We start from the raw sequence: 14,285 nt of genomic DNA, 5'->3' as shown, positions 1-14,285 counted from the left end.
TATCTTAATCTTACATACCTATTCAGACTCAATAAGCGGTTGTAAAGTTAAAAAAAAAAAACTTAATGACCAAGATCTAAATGATCAAGCTTCATATCCTGTTTGGCCAAATTTCTAAAATATGTTTATTTTGAAAAGTGCTTTTCAAAAAAATACTTTCGGTGAGAATCAGTTTGTGTTTGGCTAATTAATTTGAAAAGCACTTTTGAGCAACAATTAGTGTTTGACCAAGTTTTTGAAAACTACTTCTAAGTGTATTTTTATCAAAAGTGATTCTCAGAAAAGTACTTTCGGAGAGAAACTACATTTTTCTACTTCTCAAAATCTGTTTCTACTTCTTCTCAAAAACACTTTTTTTCCTTCTAAAAGCTTGGTCAAACATCTCAATTTTTGGCCAAAAGTACTTTTGGCCAAAAAAAAACACCTTACTTTTGGCAAAAAAAAAAACTTGGCCAAACATGCTATCAAACTTTAAAAATAAATATACAAAATCTGAATATTTAAGATTAAAATCTTGATTAATTGCAAACAAATGATACCATAAATACGTTGGGAGTGCATACAAGTAATTCCCAAGTGGAATGGGACTTGAGGACAGAACAAAAGTCCCACACGTCACGTTCCTCATTTTTATTTGAACAAAAGAAAAAGCTGTGAACAATATGGCAGTTTTGCTATGGCTATTTCTATATGCTCTATCCAATTATTCACTTCAAGTCACACACTACCATTACTCCCTTCTTCTTCTCGCTCTGTTTTCGTGAGAAAACGTTTCTCTTGTTCATCCTCAAAATACATGGAACAGCAGAATGAAAATCAGTCAAAATTCAAGGAATTTCCTTATGTGTCTGTCCCACATAGGGAGTTAATGGTGGAACTTGTATCGACTGTGGAGAATCGGCTTGGAACATCTCTTCTTCCTTGTAATCTGCCTTGTAATGTTCAGTACTTTGAGAATCAGACTGCTACTGCCCATGCTTCTCTCTATGTCAGATCTGGCCACTCCTCTTCCCAGGTACCCCTAAATTGCCTATAAAGTGGTGTCGTTAAGTTAACTGAAACATATGTGAATACTACTTTATTAAAAACCACAGTTTATCTTGCCGTGTTTTTGGTTGAGTACCCAGTTTAAGACAAAATAACTTAGAATTTTTGGTTTTAGACATGGCTGAGTGTATTCTAAATTAATAATTTGAATATATTCAATGGATTTCTTAACACAAATACAAGGTTTGGTTCAAAGCTCTGTGCGGCTGAACCCGTAACCCAAACTCAAACTTACGGTAGCGGAGCTAGCCTTTCGGTTGTGGGCTCGGCCGGTAAATTTGGTCCCAACCATGTATTGTCTTAAGAAATTCATTGAATTATATACAAATTATTAATTTAGAACAGAGTAGCTTAAAAAACTAGAATTCTGAACCCTGACTCCGCCTCCGTTAACTTAGGCCCTGTGCCATGATATTTTTTTATGGCTATAAGAGCATGTCATTAAGGATCAAACGCACAGTTTAAAGAAAGAATTTTCAAATATAGAAAAGTGACCTTCATTTTTAAACAGAAAGGAAAGAATGCCATGTAAAATGGAAGGAGATGGAATATTACATTCACTATTCCTTTTGTAAAGACTAAGTGTGGATTTAGTATAGATTTAATTATACTTATAAATGTTGTTGAGGATATCTTGGAAGGACAATAAGCAAAATGGACTTGAACAGCATCCACAGAATTGGTCCTGTTCTTTTTGGAGGATGGTTGAGACTTGATCGAATAAATTGTTCTTCTCAGCATTTCCCTTGATCATGATGTTGCTTCCAGTAGAATGTAGCACGGCTCCTATGTGAGAACAAATCCTCCTCTCTTTCACTGTTAAATTTACATCGCGAAGATAACAAAGAAAAAAGAGAATCTTCTGGACCTCTTTGCTTTGTTATATTTTCCGCATGATGTTATGCATTTGAGATATATTACGATAATGATCGATAAATCTCATTCTTGTATAAGTATAGAACTCTAATCTTCTAACTTTAGTTGGTTTGGCTTAATTCAGAGGATTTAAAACCATGCCAAATTGTGCTTATGTAAGTGTGAGCTTTCTTATTCATTATGCTAATTTAATTTCAGTCGTTTAGGAGTAAGAACACAAATTCAAAAGCCAAGTGCAAGTTTAAGAAGAGCAGCAAATATAGTTTTGTTATCTCCACGCCTTTGTCTATATACGAGGATCATATTGAACATAAGTATGGATTTTGTCTACCTGAACATGATTGGTTCTTCCTCTATAATTAAAGTTACATAAGGTGTTTGTTAAATTTGTCGAATTTTGCGTTGTCCTCTGTGATAAGGTGAATTCGAGCAATTCTCTGTTTACCAGTAAATAGGAACAGTTTAAGAGTTCTTCAAGGTTCAATTTATATTGGACATGCCCCTATGTTTGGAGATGAAAAAATATCCTTCTAACTCTACAATTTGTACTTTAATGGGCTATTAGCATTCAAAATCGATATAATCAATATGGTTATACTTGGTGTGGACGCTGTCCTCGCTGGACTTGTTTTTAGAATTATCCATGTGCATAGTTTGTAGCTTTCATGGGCTGGTGTAGAGTTGCTTTTTCTTGATATATATTCTTGTTGATGTTATACATCAGGACTACAAGAGCAGGTGGAGAATGTAAACAGGAAGTCTTAAAGAGCATCAAGTTAGTTCCACTTAAGGCTTAAGGAAGTAAATTTGACCACAATCTGATCTTCCTATGCTTATTCATTCCTGAATTTTGATCTGGTGTCTACTCATAAGTTCTTATTCCGTTATTTACCAGTTTACTCAATAGTTTCGTTGACTGCTCTACAGTTCTTCATTAGGTCTTCTTTCTCTTTGTGATTTGATATTTTGTTTCTAGCACGTGTTTAATATAAGATACTTTTGGGAACACGCAGTAAATGATTTGAACTTTTACATAAGTTGAGAAGTCGTCTAATAAAGCAGTTCTTGTCATTCTTGCATCCGATGTTTATTAAAAGCTATCGCTTTGTCGCTTCATTGCTTGATGTGTTTTTTAAAAGCTATTGCTTCGTCGCTTGAAGCGATTCGAAGCGAGGGGTTATTGCTTCTGGCAAGCAATGCGCTTCAGAGGAGTGTGCGGTTAAAAAAAGTGAAGGCGAAATTATCCAAAGCATTAAAGCTCCATGAATGTTGTCGCTTTTTACTAGCATCAAGAATACATGCAAAGTCAACATTTTGCCTTTCTAATGTGTGACAGGTTGATTTCATACTCGGTAGTTGGGTTCACTGCAACTTGCCCACGGGTGGAGCCTTGAATATTACAAGCCTCTCCGCCTATTTGAGACCTTCAACTGATGCACCAAACTTCTTAATCGAAGTCATCCGCAGCAGTCCAACATCTCTCATCCTCATTCTTGATCTACCTCCACGAAAGGACCTCGTCCAATATCCTGATTACCTTAAGACATTTTACGAGGAAACGCAATTAGGCAATCAGAGACAACTTCTCGAGAAGCTACCAGAGGTGAAGCCTTATTTCTCGTCGTCTCTATATATTCGAGCTCTTGTCTCTCCATCAGCTATCTTGGTTTCTATAGAAACCGAAGCTTCTCAGGCTGTTCGAATCGATGAGATTATTAAGGATCACATAAGTCCTGTTGCTAAGGTAATGTTGGAGACATGGTTGGATCTTTGTGCTTGTGCTGAGAAAAAATTGACAGAGGATGAAAGTACAGCTTTGGCAAAGAGGGATAAAATAATTAAGAATAAGACTATTGAGATAGATCTTGAATCAAGCTTCCCTAGGCTTTTTGGTCAAGAAGTAGCAAACAAGGTTTTAGGAGTACTAAGGGAAATCTACAATGCTTGAATCTCTTAATTATGCAGCTGTTGATTAATACTGAAAGGTAATTATTGTATGTAATCTTGTTAATTCTTCAACTATTAGAAAAGGCAAATTGGGAGTAATTATAAAAGTTGCATTCTTCTGCTCCTCCCTAGATTGTTTTTCATGCTGTGTATTGATGATGCTCTTCCAACGGTTGAGTCTTACTTCTGCAGCCGTTGTCTTGATTAAGAATATCTGAATGTGATAATTGTATTATTCTTTTTAATAGTAGTTTAAACTGCAATGCATTAATTGAATGCATATGAGTGTAATTATAGTAAGTTGTCTTCCTCTGTTTGGCTCTTCGCTGGTTCATGCTTTGTATCTATGGAAATGACATATGACTTCCGGAAATGTCAGCACATAAATCTTTTTCTTTCTTCAACCTATTCGAAAAAAGAAGGAATATTTTATCTATTATTTCAAGAAAGATGGGTTTTACCTTGAGACATTTGTTTTTTGTGCAAATGTAGTACTCATTAGGTTAAAATATGTGGGCTAAAACTCAGCCCAGTGATGGGACACTTGTTCCATGTATAGCCCAAAATGTTCTTGCAACTTTGCCAGTTCCAAAAATGCTTTGTTTCTTAGATGGTCATTTATTTCCTTTTATGTGAGATTAAACTTATTAAACTCAAGGAAATTAGTGATTTTCTTGTTGCTTAGCACAGAAAAGATGAATTCTATAGTTATTTGATACCAAATGATTTGGAGGATATCTATGAAATAACTTGAGATTTATTAATGGAAAAACCGAATAATTTAGTAGAAGGTGGTGTTTTCTCTTCATACATAACCTTGAGGAAATCATGTAAGTCAATCAAAGTATTCAAGAAAGAAGAAAGGCAACGATACGTTAAATCCTGATATAATAAACAGTTTCCCAATTGGATAAAATTCAGGATTTAGGCACAAAAAAGAAAAACTACTTCAGTTTCAGAATCAGAAAGCATAAACATTTCTAAGTTCGGATTGAATAGTATAGTTAACAAGGGTGGTAACGGGTTGTGGAGTGGTAAATACTTTTTCATTCTTAATAACAGATTACGGGTTCGAGCCCTGTGTATGAAATTATTTTTGTTAGGGACATTTTACCTCCAATGTGAAATTTTTCGGTGCCAATTCGGATTCCCAATAAAAATAGAGAACACCGGCTAAGAAATCAACAAAATAGAAAAGTTGTGACAGTTAAATTATTTGGAGAAGCCAATTAATGAATCAGATACGCCAATTGATAGCACCCAAAAGCAGCAGCATTTCATTCCCATTTTTGGTATGAAGAAGTTAGTAATACTACTCATAATAAATACTACTATAGCTTAAGCTTTTTTAATAAGTAACTGAATTAAGGGGCACATATCCAGAGAGGTTCATTAATAACGAGTCTCAGGCTTTAATTAATACACCTATTTAGGAATACCTAAGGAATAGAAAATTCATTCTCAGCTACTCAAAGTAGAAGTAGGACAGTACCCTAAACAAGAAAGGTCTACCAATATTCACCAGATCCAAGAAGAATGCTTAGTAAATGATGGCAACCACTATTCTTTTTCGTTAACAATATTTTTGCTAAATATAGCAGGTTATTTATTACTCCCTTTGTCCATTTTTGTTTGTTCACCGATCCCATCCCACAATAAGTGATTTTTGGGTTATCTTCACACAGATTAAGAAATTCATCTTTTAATATTAATTACCAATGAAATTTACTATATTAACCTTTACTATCTCTTCACATAAATATTCATAACACATACTCTAGCACTATTTACTCCAAGGGCAATGTAGGAAAAAAATAATTAATTCATTCTTGAAATTTGAAAAAATCACTTATTTTGGACCACAAAAAAAGAACCAAAAAATCACTTATTGTTAACCGGAGGGAATAATATACTAAAAATAAATGATCACTTTTACAGGTCCAGTTTGAAAAACCAAGAAATACTTTATATTTATACTTATTTTACTCTTATTATTTAGTACTAGTACTAATAATTTTCAATACATTGCACAACATATTATAATTATGGATAATATAGTAAAATTATCATTTTGTTAATTGCTCTTTAAAGAGTGTGCCAAGTCAAACACGAACAAGTAAATTGCACAGAGGAAATACAATTTTTAGAATACCAAAAAATTACCTCATGTTGTAGTTCATCTTAACTTGATGGCTACAAAAGTTGAGCTCTTTAATATTAGACGGCCAAAAGTTTATTAAATAGTGTAACTCAAAAAGCAGCCAATTGCTCTTTTTTGGGTGATTAATCCTCAAGAATTTAATTAAACAGTTTATTAATACTGTGATGATAGGCTATAATTACGTATTTTAGTCGCTTATTACACTCTAATTTACTGCACTTTAATTGAGTTTGAGCTTTAATCGCTAGTGTTTTGCACTAATTATGTGTTTTATGTCTTGTAGGAGTGATTCCGAGCTATATAGATGTTAGGAAATGAATTCAAGTGATTTGGAGCTTTGAAGTCTGAGTAAAAGCCCAAGGAATTAAGCTGGGATCCTGTTCGGGGATCAATTGATGATAGTTAAGAACGAACGAAGAATCGAGTAGGCATATTGCGCACTGTCTAGTAAAATACACATAACTTTTCGCTAAAAATTCCATTTGGGCCCCACAATATATGGTTGGAAAGCTAATTAAAAGGACTACAACTTTTATGTTTTATATTTTTCTAAATTCCAAACAGAACAGGGTCAAAAATGTGGTCGAATCCGCAGCCGCGGATGTGAGGCAGAACACTAGGTAAAATCCGCGGCCGCGGACGTCCTGACCTAGAAAAGTGTCCTTTTTCGCGTAGGAGAAGGTATAATTGTTTGGGACCGACCCTACTTGGTATATATACATGAAAACAGTATTTTGAGGACCTTTGACATACCTTTGACATACTTTTGATATGAAAAACGGTATTTTGAGGACTTTTTGATATACTTTCGACATAATTTAGACCTAAGGAGACTGGGGATTCGACCTAAGGAGGCAAGAATACGCGAGAAGCAAGGAGGAAGATTCAACCATGAATTTTTTCCTTCTTCTTTCTACTTTTCATTATTGGTTATGACTTTTAGTATTATAGGGTTTACATACTATTATGAGTAACTAATTTGTTATCTAGGGTTTTGATGGAACCTCTTGGAGGATGAATTCTTGTTATGCTTTAATATAATTTAACCTTTGAATTTGTCTATTTGTTCAACTACGTACTTATTTTAGTTGATTGAATGGCCGTCGATTGACTGTGCCTATTTATTATGTGTTGCTTGAGAAAGGATATATATATTTAGGTGGTTGTTGAACAACGTCACTCCTAACGTATGTGAGAAATCAATACATCAGGTTTAAAGGTAGGTTTAGAAATAACAAAGCCTTGACGTGGTCATAATGAGTGGTTAGATAAAGCCAACTAGCGTAGTTCGAGAGAATATATCTAGTAAATTATTGTAGTTGCTCGAGAGAGAATTACGACACCTAAAGTGCTTACGATCAGTAGAGAATACATAGGCGAAATTATAGGGAACATAGCGGGAAAGATTCCAACATTTGGGGAAATCATAACTCTAGACATCCTAAATTTAATCTCCAACCCTTGGTATCTTTAGTTGTTAATTTACTGCTTTAGTTTCTTAGTTAATTAGTTAGATATAAGAATCTTAATCTTTATAACTTAGAAATTTATTCGAGCTTGTCTTCTTAGCGATATTGAACAATTATGGCGAAACCTTAGTTCTCTGTGGGATTCGATTCCGGACTCTTAGACCGGATTATATTTACAGCGACTGCTTATTCTTTTTAGGACTAGAGTTGGGTGTGATCAAATTTTGGCGCCGTTGTCGGAAAACTAACAGTGTAGCTGTAGGTGTACATATTGCTAAGTTTCAAGTTTGAACTTTTATTTTTATTTTCTGTATTTGAATTTTTTTTATTTTTGTTTTACTTCTTACTTCTTTTTTTTAAAAAAATATGGCATCTTAGAATTATGAGAGTTTTGATGTTGGTAATTCTACTTTTAATCCTCCTTATGCATATTGTGGAGAAAATCACCCATGGCAAAATTTTTAAAATATTTCCGAGAGCGAGTTATGTGCACCAACCCAATCTTATGTGTGGAATGTATGTGATATGTGTAGTGGTCAAAATGGTCACTTTCATGGTTGTGCTTATATTTCTTATCTTCCCCCAACCCCTTACTTTGACGGTTCTTCTTTTTCTTGTGAAGTTAATAGGAACAAAGAACCCAGGGATGACGACATGAAAGAGATCAAGGAGATGATAAGGTGCCTTGTGGAACAAAATAATAAGAAACAATTGCACATACAAAGGTGAGTTGCTACTATTCGCAACCTGGAGGCACAAGTGAGTCAACTAGTTGAAGCTTTTAATACTCAGCAAGGCAATTTTGTGGATAGTAGTCAAGAGGAACGTGAATTTGAGGTGCTAATGAGGAGGTCAGAGTAGAACATCAACCAACTAGCCAACTACAATTTGAGGATGTTGATGTTGAAGAAGTGAGACTAGAGTCAGCCAAGGACTTTGAGGATATAAATTTTGTTGACTCTAGTATCATTGATGTTGAGGAAGTTGAAAGTCTTGAAGCTCATGTGTTTGTGCGCATTTGGCCTCACTCCAAATATTTTTCCACATTGTGCTTGGATAACGATATGGAAATAGAGTCATCCAAGCCGATTGAGGAGTCAAGGAATGAGGAACAAGGTGTCTACATTCTGGAATTTTTCTTGCCAGAAAGACAGGACTACATACCTCATCTAAAAGCCAAGAAGTGTAGAATAGTACAATGGTTGCTTGGGCCAATTATATTTATTCTACCACCCTTGGAGCATAACCGAAAACTTGAAGCCAAATTGGGGGTTCAATTCATAAGCTCGAGGTGGAGACAAAAATTAGTTTTCGTCGTGTCGTGACGTTAAATCAAGCGCATGTTGGGAGGCAACCCAGCTTTATTTTTTTAATTTAATTTAATTTTTTTTAATTTTATTTTTTATTTATTTTTTTATTATAATATTATTTTTGTAGTGTCGATTTTTAATTTTTTAGGAGCATAGAATGCAAAGCCATTGGAAGAATACAACAGCAAACCAGATAGTTGGAACTAAGTGTGAGGTACCCATACGAAGGACCAGGCCTGGGAGAAGTCTGAGTACCCCATGAGCTGCTAGTGCGTCGGCCTTTGACCTTTCAGGGAGTTTCTTTTACCCTCTTGTATGTATGGGTGTGCATTGGGGACAATGCATAATTTTAAGTGTGGGGAGAGGAGATTGTTTAGGTGACTTTCCATGCTATTTTAGTTGTGTTAGTTTAATTGAATAATTTTTTTTTTATTTTTACAAAAATATAAAAGATTGGACCTTTCCCGACGATGGATCTATTAGATATTTTTCTTGAGGGATTTAAGTCGAAAGAAAAAAGATAAAAAGATTTTTTTTGTAGGTAGTGTAGTAATTTCCCCTTGTTTTTCTTTATGTCGCGGTTCTTTTCCAAGGGTTTTGTTTGAACCGGGTGTAGCTAGTTTTATTTTTTTAGGAATAAGAGCTATTGTGTTGTGTTTTGAATTGAAGAAATATCTCTTTCTTTTGTTGTGCCTTGAGAATAGTGAGTACTTTGGTTGTGACGCTTAGGCTCAGTTCTTGACTCTTGTATAAATACCTTAAATTGTATGATTTTAAATTTGCTTAACTGCTTTGACTAGAGTGTCTTGATGAATCCAATCCTGAGTGAGTTATCTGCCATGTGTGTGTGAGGTTTGGGTGTTATTCTGTGCATTGCATTTGATGTCTAGAACTTGCCCCGTGTGTTTGCAAAGCGAAATAGTAGTTTTGTTCAGTCTTGACAGTGATATATGCATTTCTTTGTTGAGCCATATATATATTTTACCCGCCTAATTGTTATGTATCGTAGTTAACCTATTGAGCCTGTAATCTTGTTTCTTTGGCAACCACATTACAAGCCTTACCCATTTATTTGAATTAACCATCTATTTGAACCTTCTAACCTCTCATGAGCACTTGATTTATTATAAACTGTGTAAAAGTTAAAGTGTGGGGTGGATGGTTTGGATTTTGAGTGGAACTAATGAAATAAGGAGAAAGGTGCATTATTTTGAAAAAGTAAGAGCCACTTGAATTGAAAAAGAAAGAAAAGGAAAAAAATTATTGTATTGCTGTGAAAAAAAAATATTCCTTGATAAGTGGTAACTTTTGATGTAATTATACTTAAAGAAGTATGAGGTAATATACATTGATGTGAAGGTGGAGTTTGGTTTGACATAAATATGGGGTTTGAATGTTAAAGTATATGTATTAAAGTGCTTAGGGAGGTGTAGTCACTCTTATATGTAAATGTATCCTACCCGTCCCGCAACCTACATTACAACCAAATAAAGTCCTACTTGATCCTAGACTGAATGAGCTCAATTAGTAGAATAGTACACTACGGGCAAGCCTATGGTGCATCTTTTGTGGCATATGAATGTTATTTCTGAGAGTGAGCGAATTCTTTCTAACTTGAGTTCCTAAGTGTTCTTAAATTTTATTGTGTGGAACTACTCTCTTTTGTTGTGTGAGGGCACTTGATTCATGAAGGAAAGGTAATGTCAATGACCTCTATGTTAGAATAAGTGAGTGAGTTGTGAATAATGCGTGGTATTTGTAAGTCAAATCTTGAGGTGAAGATATTACGTTTTTGTGCTTTGTCTATTTTAAGTATTTTTGGTGTGATGAATTAGGAGAATTATTTAAAAAGATTGTGTCTATATAAAGTATAGTTTGATTGCTCGAAGACAAGCATACTGTTACATTGCTTTTTATTAATTGCAAAGCTTTCTTGGAATCCCAACTCACAGATTACAGAGATTAATTTTTAGTAGTATGATCTCTCAGCTTGCTAATCTTCACTTTTCTAGTAATTCCTATTTATTCGATAAATAAGTTGTCATTACTAAGCTAATCACATCCGGCGCCTCCAAATGCAAAAAAGAAAAAAAAAAACAACGTTTCATGCTTCTAAATACACAATGACGCATCCAGAAAAATGAAAAAAATAAATAAAAACTGAAGCGATTTGGCTGTAATTGATATAATTTTTACTGTCTCCATTCTAATTTTACAATTCGGGCACTATACCTCATTCATGTGTCCTTAGTCCTTTCCAATAGGGCAAGAAAATTGCATCGCCAATTTGCTTTCGTACATAAAACAACCTTTGAAAGTAATGAAACCCAAATTGCTAGAAGGAAATAAAAAGATAATGCAATGAGGAAATATGATATATATTATCTTGTAGTGAGATGGATAGAGTTCCCTCACCCTTAATTCGAGAATTCGAATTTGTGCCTTAAAGAATTAAAAAAAATCCTAATGTTACGCTTCTTTCTTAACGGATCCTACCCAATGCGATTTTGGGTAGGGAAAAATAGAAAAGATATGATAAATGTGGTAATAATAATTCCCAATTGGCAATTGAGTAAGTACATATTTTACTTTGTGATGAAAATGAGTATAGGTGAAGGGACCAGAAAACTCATATCCACATGGGGGCGTCCCGTTCTTTGAATAGGTGTCCGTAACTTATACGGCAAGCTCTGTTGGCGCTGTTTCTATATATTGTTTGTTTACTGTTGCTGTCACTCTCACTTTCACTTCTCTCTCATATTTCTAATTCACTAAATACGTATTTTATCTTGAAAAAGCTAAGCATAAAATTTAAAATCCATAAACTATTAATTTTGGTTCCGTCTCTGCTCTCACTTCTTGATGAGAAACATTTATTTCTAGTTAGCAAAGGATAGGAAGCAATTGGTGAAACTCAAATTTTTGATATTTTACTGGAATATCTAAACATCTCACATAAAACTTTAAATGATGGAAATTAATTAAGAATGGAGGAGTGATGCAAACTAAATAAAAAATTTATGGGAGAAAGTTAGTAAATTAATACTAGTACTTAACGAGGACAAGATGCTAGAAGCGCGACTTAGGTGTTTTGGTCATGTGAGGAGGAGGAGCACAGATGTACCGGTGAAGAGGTGTGAGAGGTTGACATTGGAGGGCCTATAGAGTGGTAGAGGTACGCCAAAGAAAAGGTGGGGAGAGGTGATTAGGCAAGATATGGCGCAACTTCAGTTGACCGAGGACATGACCATTGATAGGAAGGTATGGAGGTCGATGATTAGGGTAGTAAAGTAGGTAGTCTAGGGTGTTCATAACAGTAGTATTGGCATACAGTCTCGCTTTCTGTTAGTAAAAGATTTTTATTACTAACTGTTATTTTCTTTTATTGTTGATCACCTTACTATCTTGTTATTTTTATACTGCTTTTATATGGCCTTTTGGTATTGTCCCTTCTTGTCTATATTTTCATTAATGTGGTGCTTATACTTTTGGAAACGTCTCTATCCTCACAAGGTAGGGTAAGGTCTGCGTACACACTATCCTCCCTAGATCTTACGGTGTGGAATAATACTGAATATATTGTTGTATTTGTTGTAACACTAGTACTTAATAATATAAGAATTCAAGACGAAGAAAGTTGGATGAAAGGTGCCTGCATTGTTAATCCACTATTAACTCTACATCTCCAAACTCCTAGCCCTCAATTTAAAAGGGCAAAAGAATAATTATTATTTATTAGGAAAGAAAAGCACGAACACCTAAACAAGGTATTGGTGTAGTACCAGCAAAAATAAATGAAGCAGCAGCAATTGATACTGTTGTGGTCAGTCTTGCGAATTCAATCTTCAACTTCCTATTCGGACCCATTCGTAGCGACCTTCCAATGGCTCCTCTTTCTCAAAGTCGAAGTTGTACCTTTACCAATTAAAAGCCATTACGAGAGAGGAAAAACATAAAAGGAAAGAAAACAAAAGAGAGAAGGAAATGTACTTTTTTCTAAATCGTTTAAGTATAGCTTTCTGGCGAGCTGCAAAAAACTCTTCAATCTCTTTTTCAGACGGCATTTTCTCCGGCGTTCGTTGACGCTCGCTTGATAATTTCGCCTCTTTACTGCAAAATGTACGTTTTAAATAAATACTGGTAATCGTATAAATAACCAGGCTGTTGAAATCAATTAAGTATTTTTATTTTTTAATTTTGAATTGAAAAGACAAATTTAATAATAACACTATTTACCTTTCTGCAGACGCTATCACACTGTTCTCCTGCATTACAGGAAATTCAAAATTCAAATTTCACATAAATTCAACATATCCAGTTTTTAAATGCAACATGATACATATTCTGAGTCTGAACATATATATACATATAGGAGAAAATTGAATTCTAAGTAAGTTATACTCAGAAGCGTCGTAATATTGATTTGGAATTGCTCTTTGTTACCTCGCTTGATCCATTCCTTAAGCAATAAGACGCTAAATCGTGATCTAAGTTAGAAGCATCATTTAAATTAACCGAACTCGACGGAGAAACCAAACTTCCGGCCGGCGTATCTCCGACTCCGGAGTGACTTCTGCAGCGAAGTAGAGGAGGAGACATGAGCTTGACATCTCCATCACTTGATATCTTCCTCTTTTTCGTCGTCGTCGGCACTTCCAAATCTACATCTGACACCTCCATAATCGTCACCTCTTCAATTCCCTTGCACTTCCTCATATATACCTTCCCATCAATTCCTCTCACTTATATACCATATGTACATGTAGGCTTTAATCAATAACAACAGCGTAGATTCTATATATGCGAATCAGCTAATTATGTATGAATATTAAATGTCGAATTTGAAATTTAGACCCTCCTCGATCGTACACAAAAATCTCTCTATCTTCAATTCTATAACAGAAGCTCTGAACAAGAATTTCAGAATTTTACTTTCCCTTAAATTAAAGTACTCACTGAGCAGACCTTCTTTTGCAGAGAAGAGAGAGAGAGAGAGAGTAGTGAAGAGGGTGAGGATGATAATAATGAGATCAAATTTCGTCGGATTGTGGTTCTTATTATTGGCTGATGAGTAGTGCTGTCATTTCTGTGGTCCTGGGTTTTTGACAGCCGTTAAATGTGACGGTAATTTCTAGACAAATCTGGGGGGAGATCGAGGAGAGGGGACTAGGTAAAAGCTTAAAACAAAGCGAGCAACTATTTTCGTCGTTTTGGTGGAAAGTTTGTTAAGAGAATGTGAAAATTACAAACAGATAGAGCTTAAGTTCTGTGGTATGATGGTTGAGGTCAAATGACCATATTCACCTTAACGTATTGGAGTATTATTTTAATTAATTTTTAGTGTTAAATAGAACTAAATATAAAAAAAGCACACATATTAAATCGTTAGCTAAAATTCAATTTAATAAGCGAGTAAATAAACGGAGGAAACATAAAAAAAGGAATAGGATCGAGAAGTTAGATTTCCCCAAAAAT

At 34.7% G+C, this 14,285-nt stretch overlaps 2 protein-coding genes across 2 annotated transcripts; one reads left to right on the top strand and one right to left on the bottom strand.

Annotated features, from left to right (window-relative positions):
* The first annotated feature begins 584 nt into the window (after window positions 1-584).
* Window positions 585-3,995, top strand: LOC107810967 (red chlorophyll catabolite reductase, chloroplastic). The gene is made up of 2 exons (XM_016635799.2): window positions 585-1,015; window positions 3,260-3,995. The coding sequence occupies exons 1-2, from the start codon at window positions 677-679 to the stop codon at window positions 3,869-3,871; spliced, it is 951 nt and encodes a 316-aa protein (XP_016491285.1). The 5' UTR covers window positions 585-676; the 3' UTR covers window positions 3,872-3,995.
* A 6,677-nt stretch (window positions 3,996-10,672) lies between these two features.
* Window positions 10,673-13,672, bottom strand: LOC107810968 (uncharacterized). Its single transcript, XM_016635800.2, has 4 exons — window positions 13,254-13,672; window positions 13,047-13,075; window positions 12,801-12,920; window positions 10,673-12,725 (listed from the first exon to the last, which is right to left on the bottom strand). Exons 1-4 carry the CDS (start codon window positions 13,524-13,526, stop codon window positions 12,656-12,658), a joined length of 492 nt encoding a protein of 163 aa, XP_016491286.1. The 5' UTR covers window positions 13,527-13,672; the 3' UTR covers window positions 10,673-12,655.
* Between the last annotated feature and the right edge of the window lie 613 nt (window positions 13,673-14,285).

The sequence above is a fragment of the Nicotiana tabacum genome, chromosome 14, assembly GCF_000715075.1.
Source record: "Nicotiana tabacum cultivar K326 chromosome 14, ASM71507v2, whole genome shotgun sequence".
Taxonomy (NCBI): domain Eukaryota; kingdom Viridiplantae; phylum Streptophyta; class Magnoliopsida; order Solanales; family Solanaceae; genus Nicotiana; species Nicotiana tabacum.
Note: the sequence above shows the minus strand (reverse complement) of the source record. Positions and strands in the feature narration are given on the sequence as shown.

What these genes read in the sequence shown, in the direction of transcription:
- LOC107810967 (XM_016635799.2), top strand. Translation starts at nt 677, where the DNA reads ATGGCTATTTCTATATGCTCTATCCAATTATTCACTTCAAGTCACACA. An exon ending in CTGGCCACTCCTCTTCCCAG is followed by an intron (nt 1,016 to 3,259) that starts GTACCCCTAAAT and finishes AATGTGTGACAG; the next exon opens with GTTGATTTCATACTCGGTAG.
- LOC107810968 (XM_016635800.2), bottom strand. Translation starts at nt 13,526, where the DNA reads ATGAGGAAGTGCAAGGGAATTGAAGAGGTGACGATTATGGAGGTGTCA. An exon ending in GTGATAGCGTCTGCAGAAAG is followed by an intron (nt 12,921 to 13,046) that starts GTAAATAGTGTT and finishes TACATTTTGCAG; the next exon opens with TAAAGAGGCGAAATTATCAA. An exon ending in CTTAAACGATTTAGAAAAAA is followed by an intron (nt 12,726 to 12,800) that starts GTACATTTCCTT and finishes TAATTGGTAAAG; the next exon opens with GTACAACTTCGACTTTGAGA.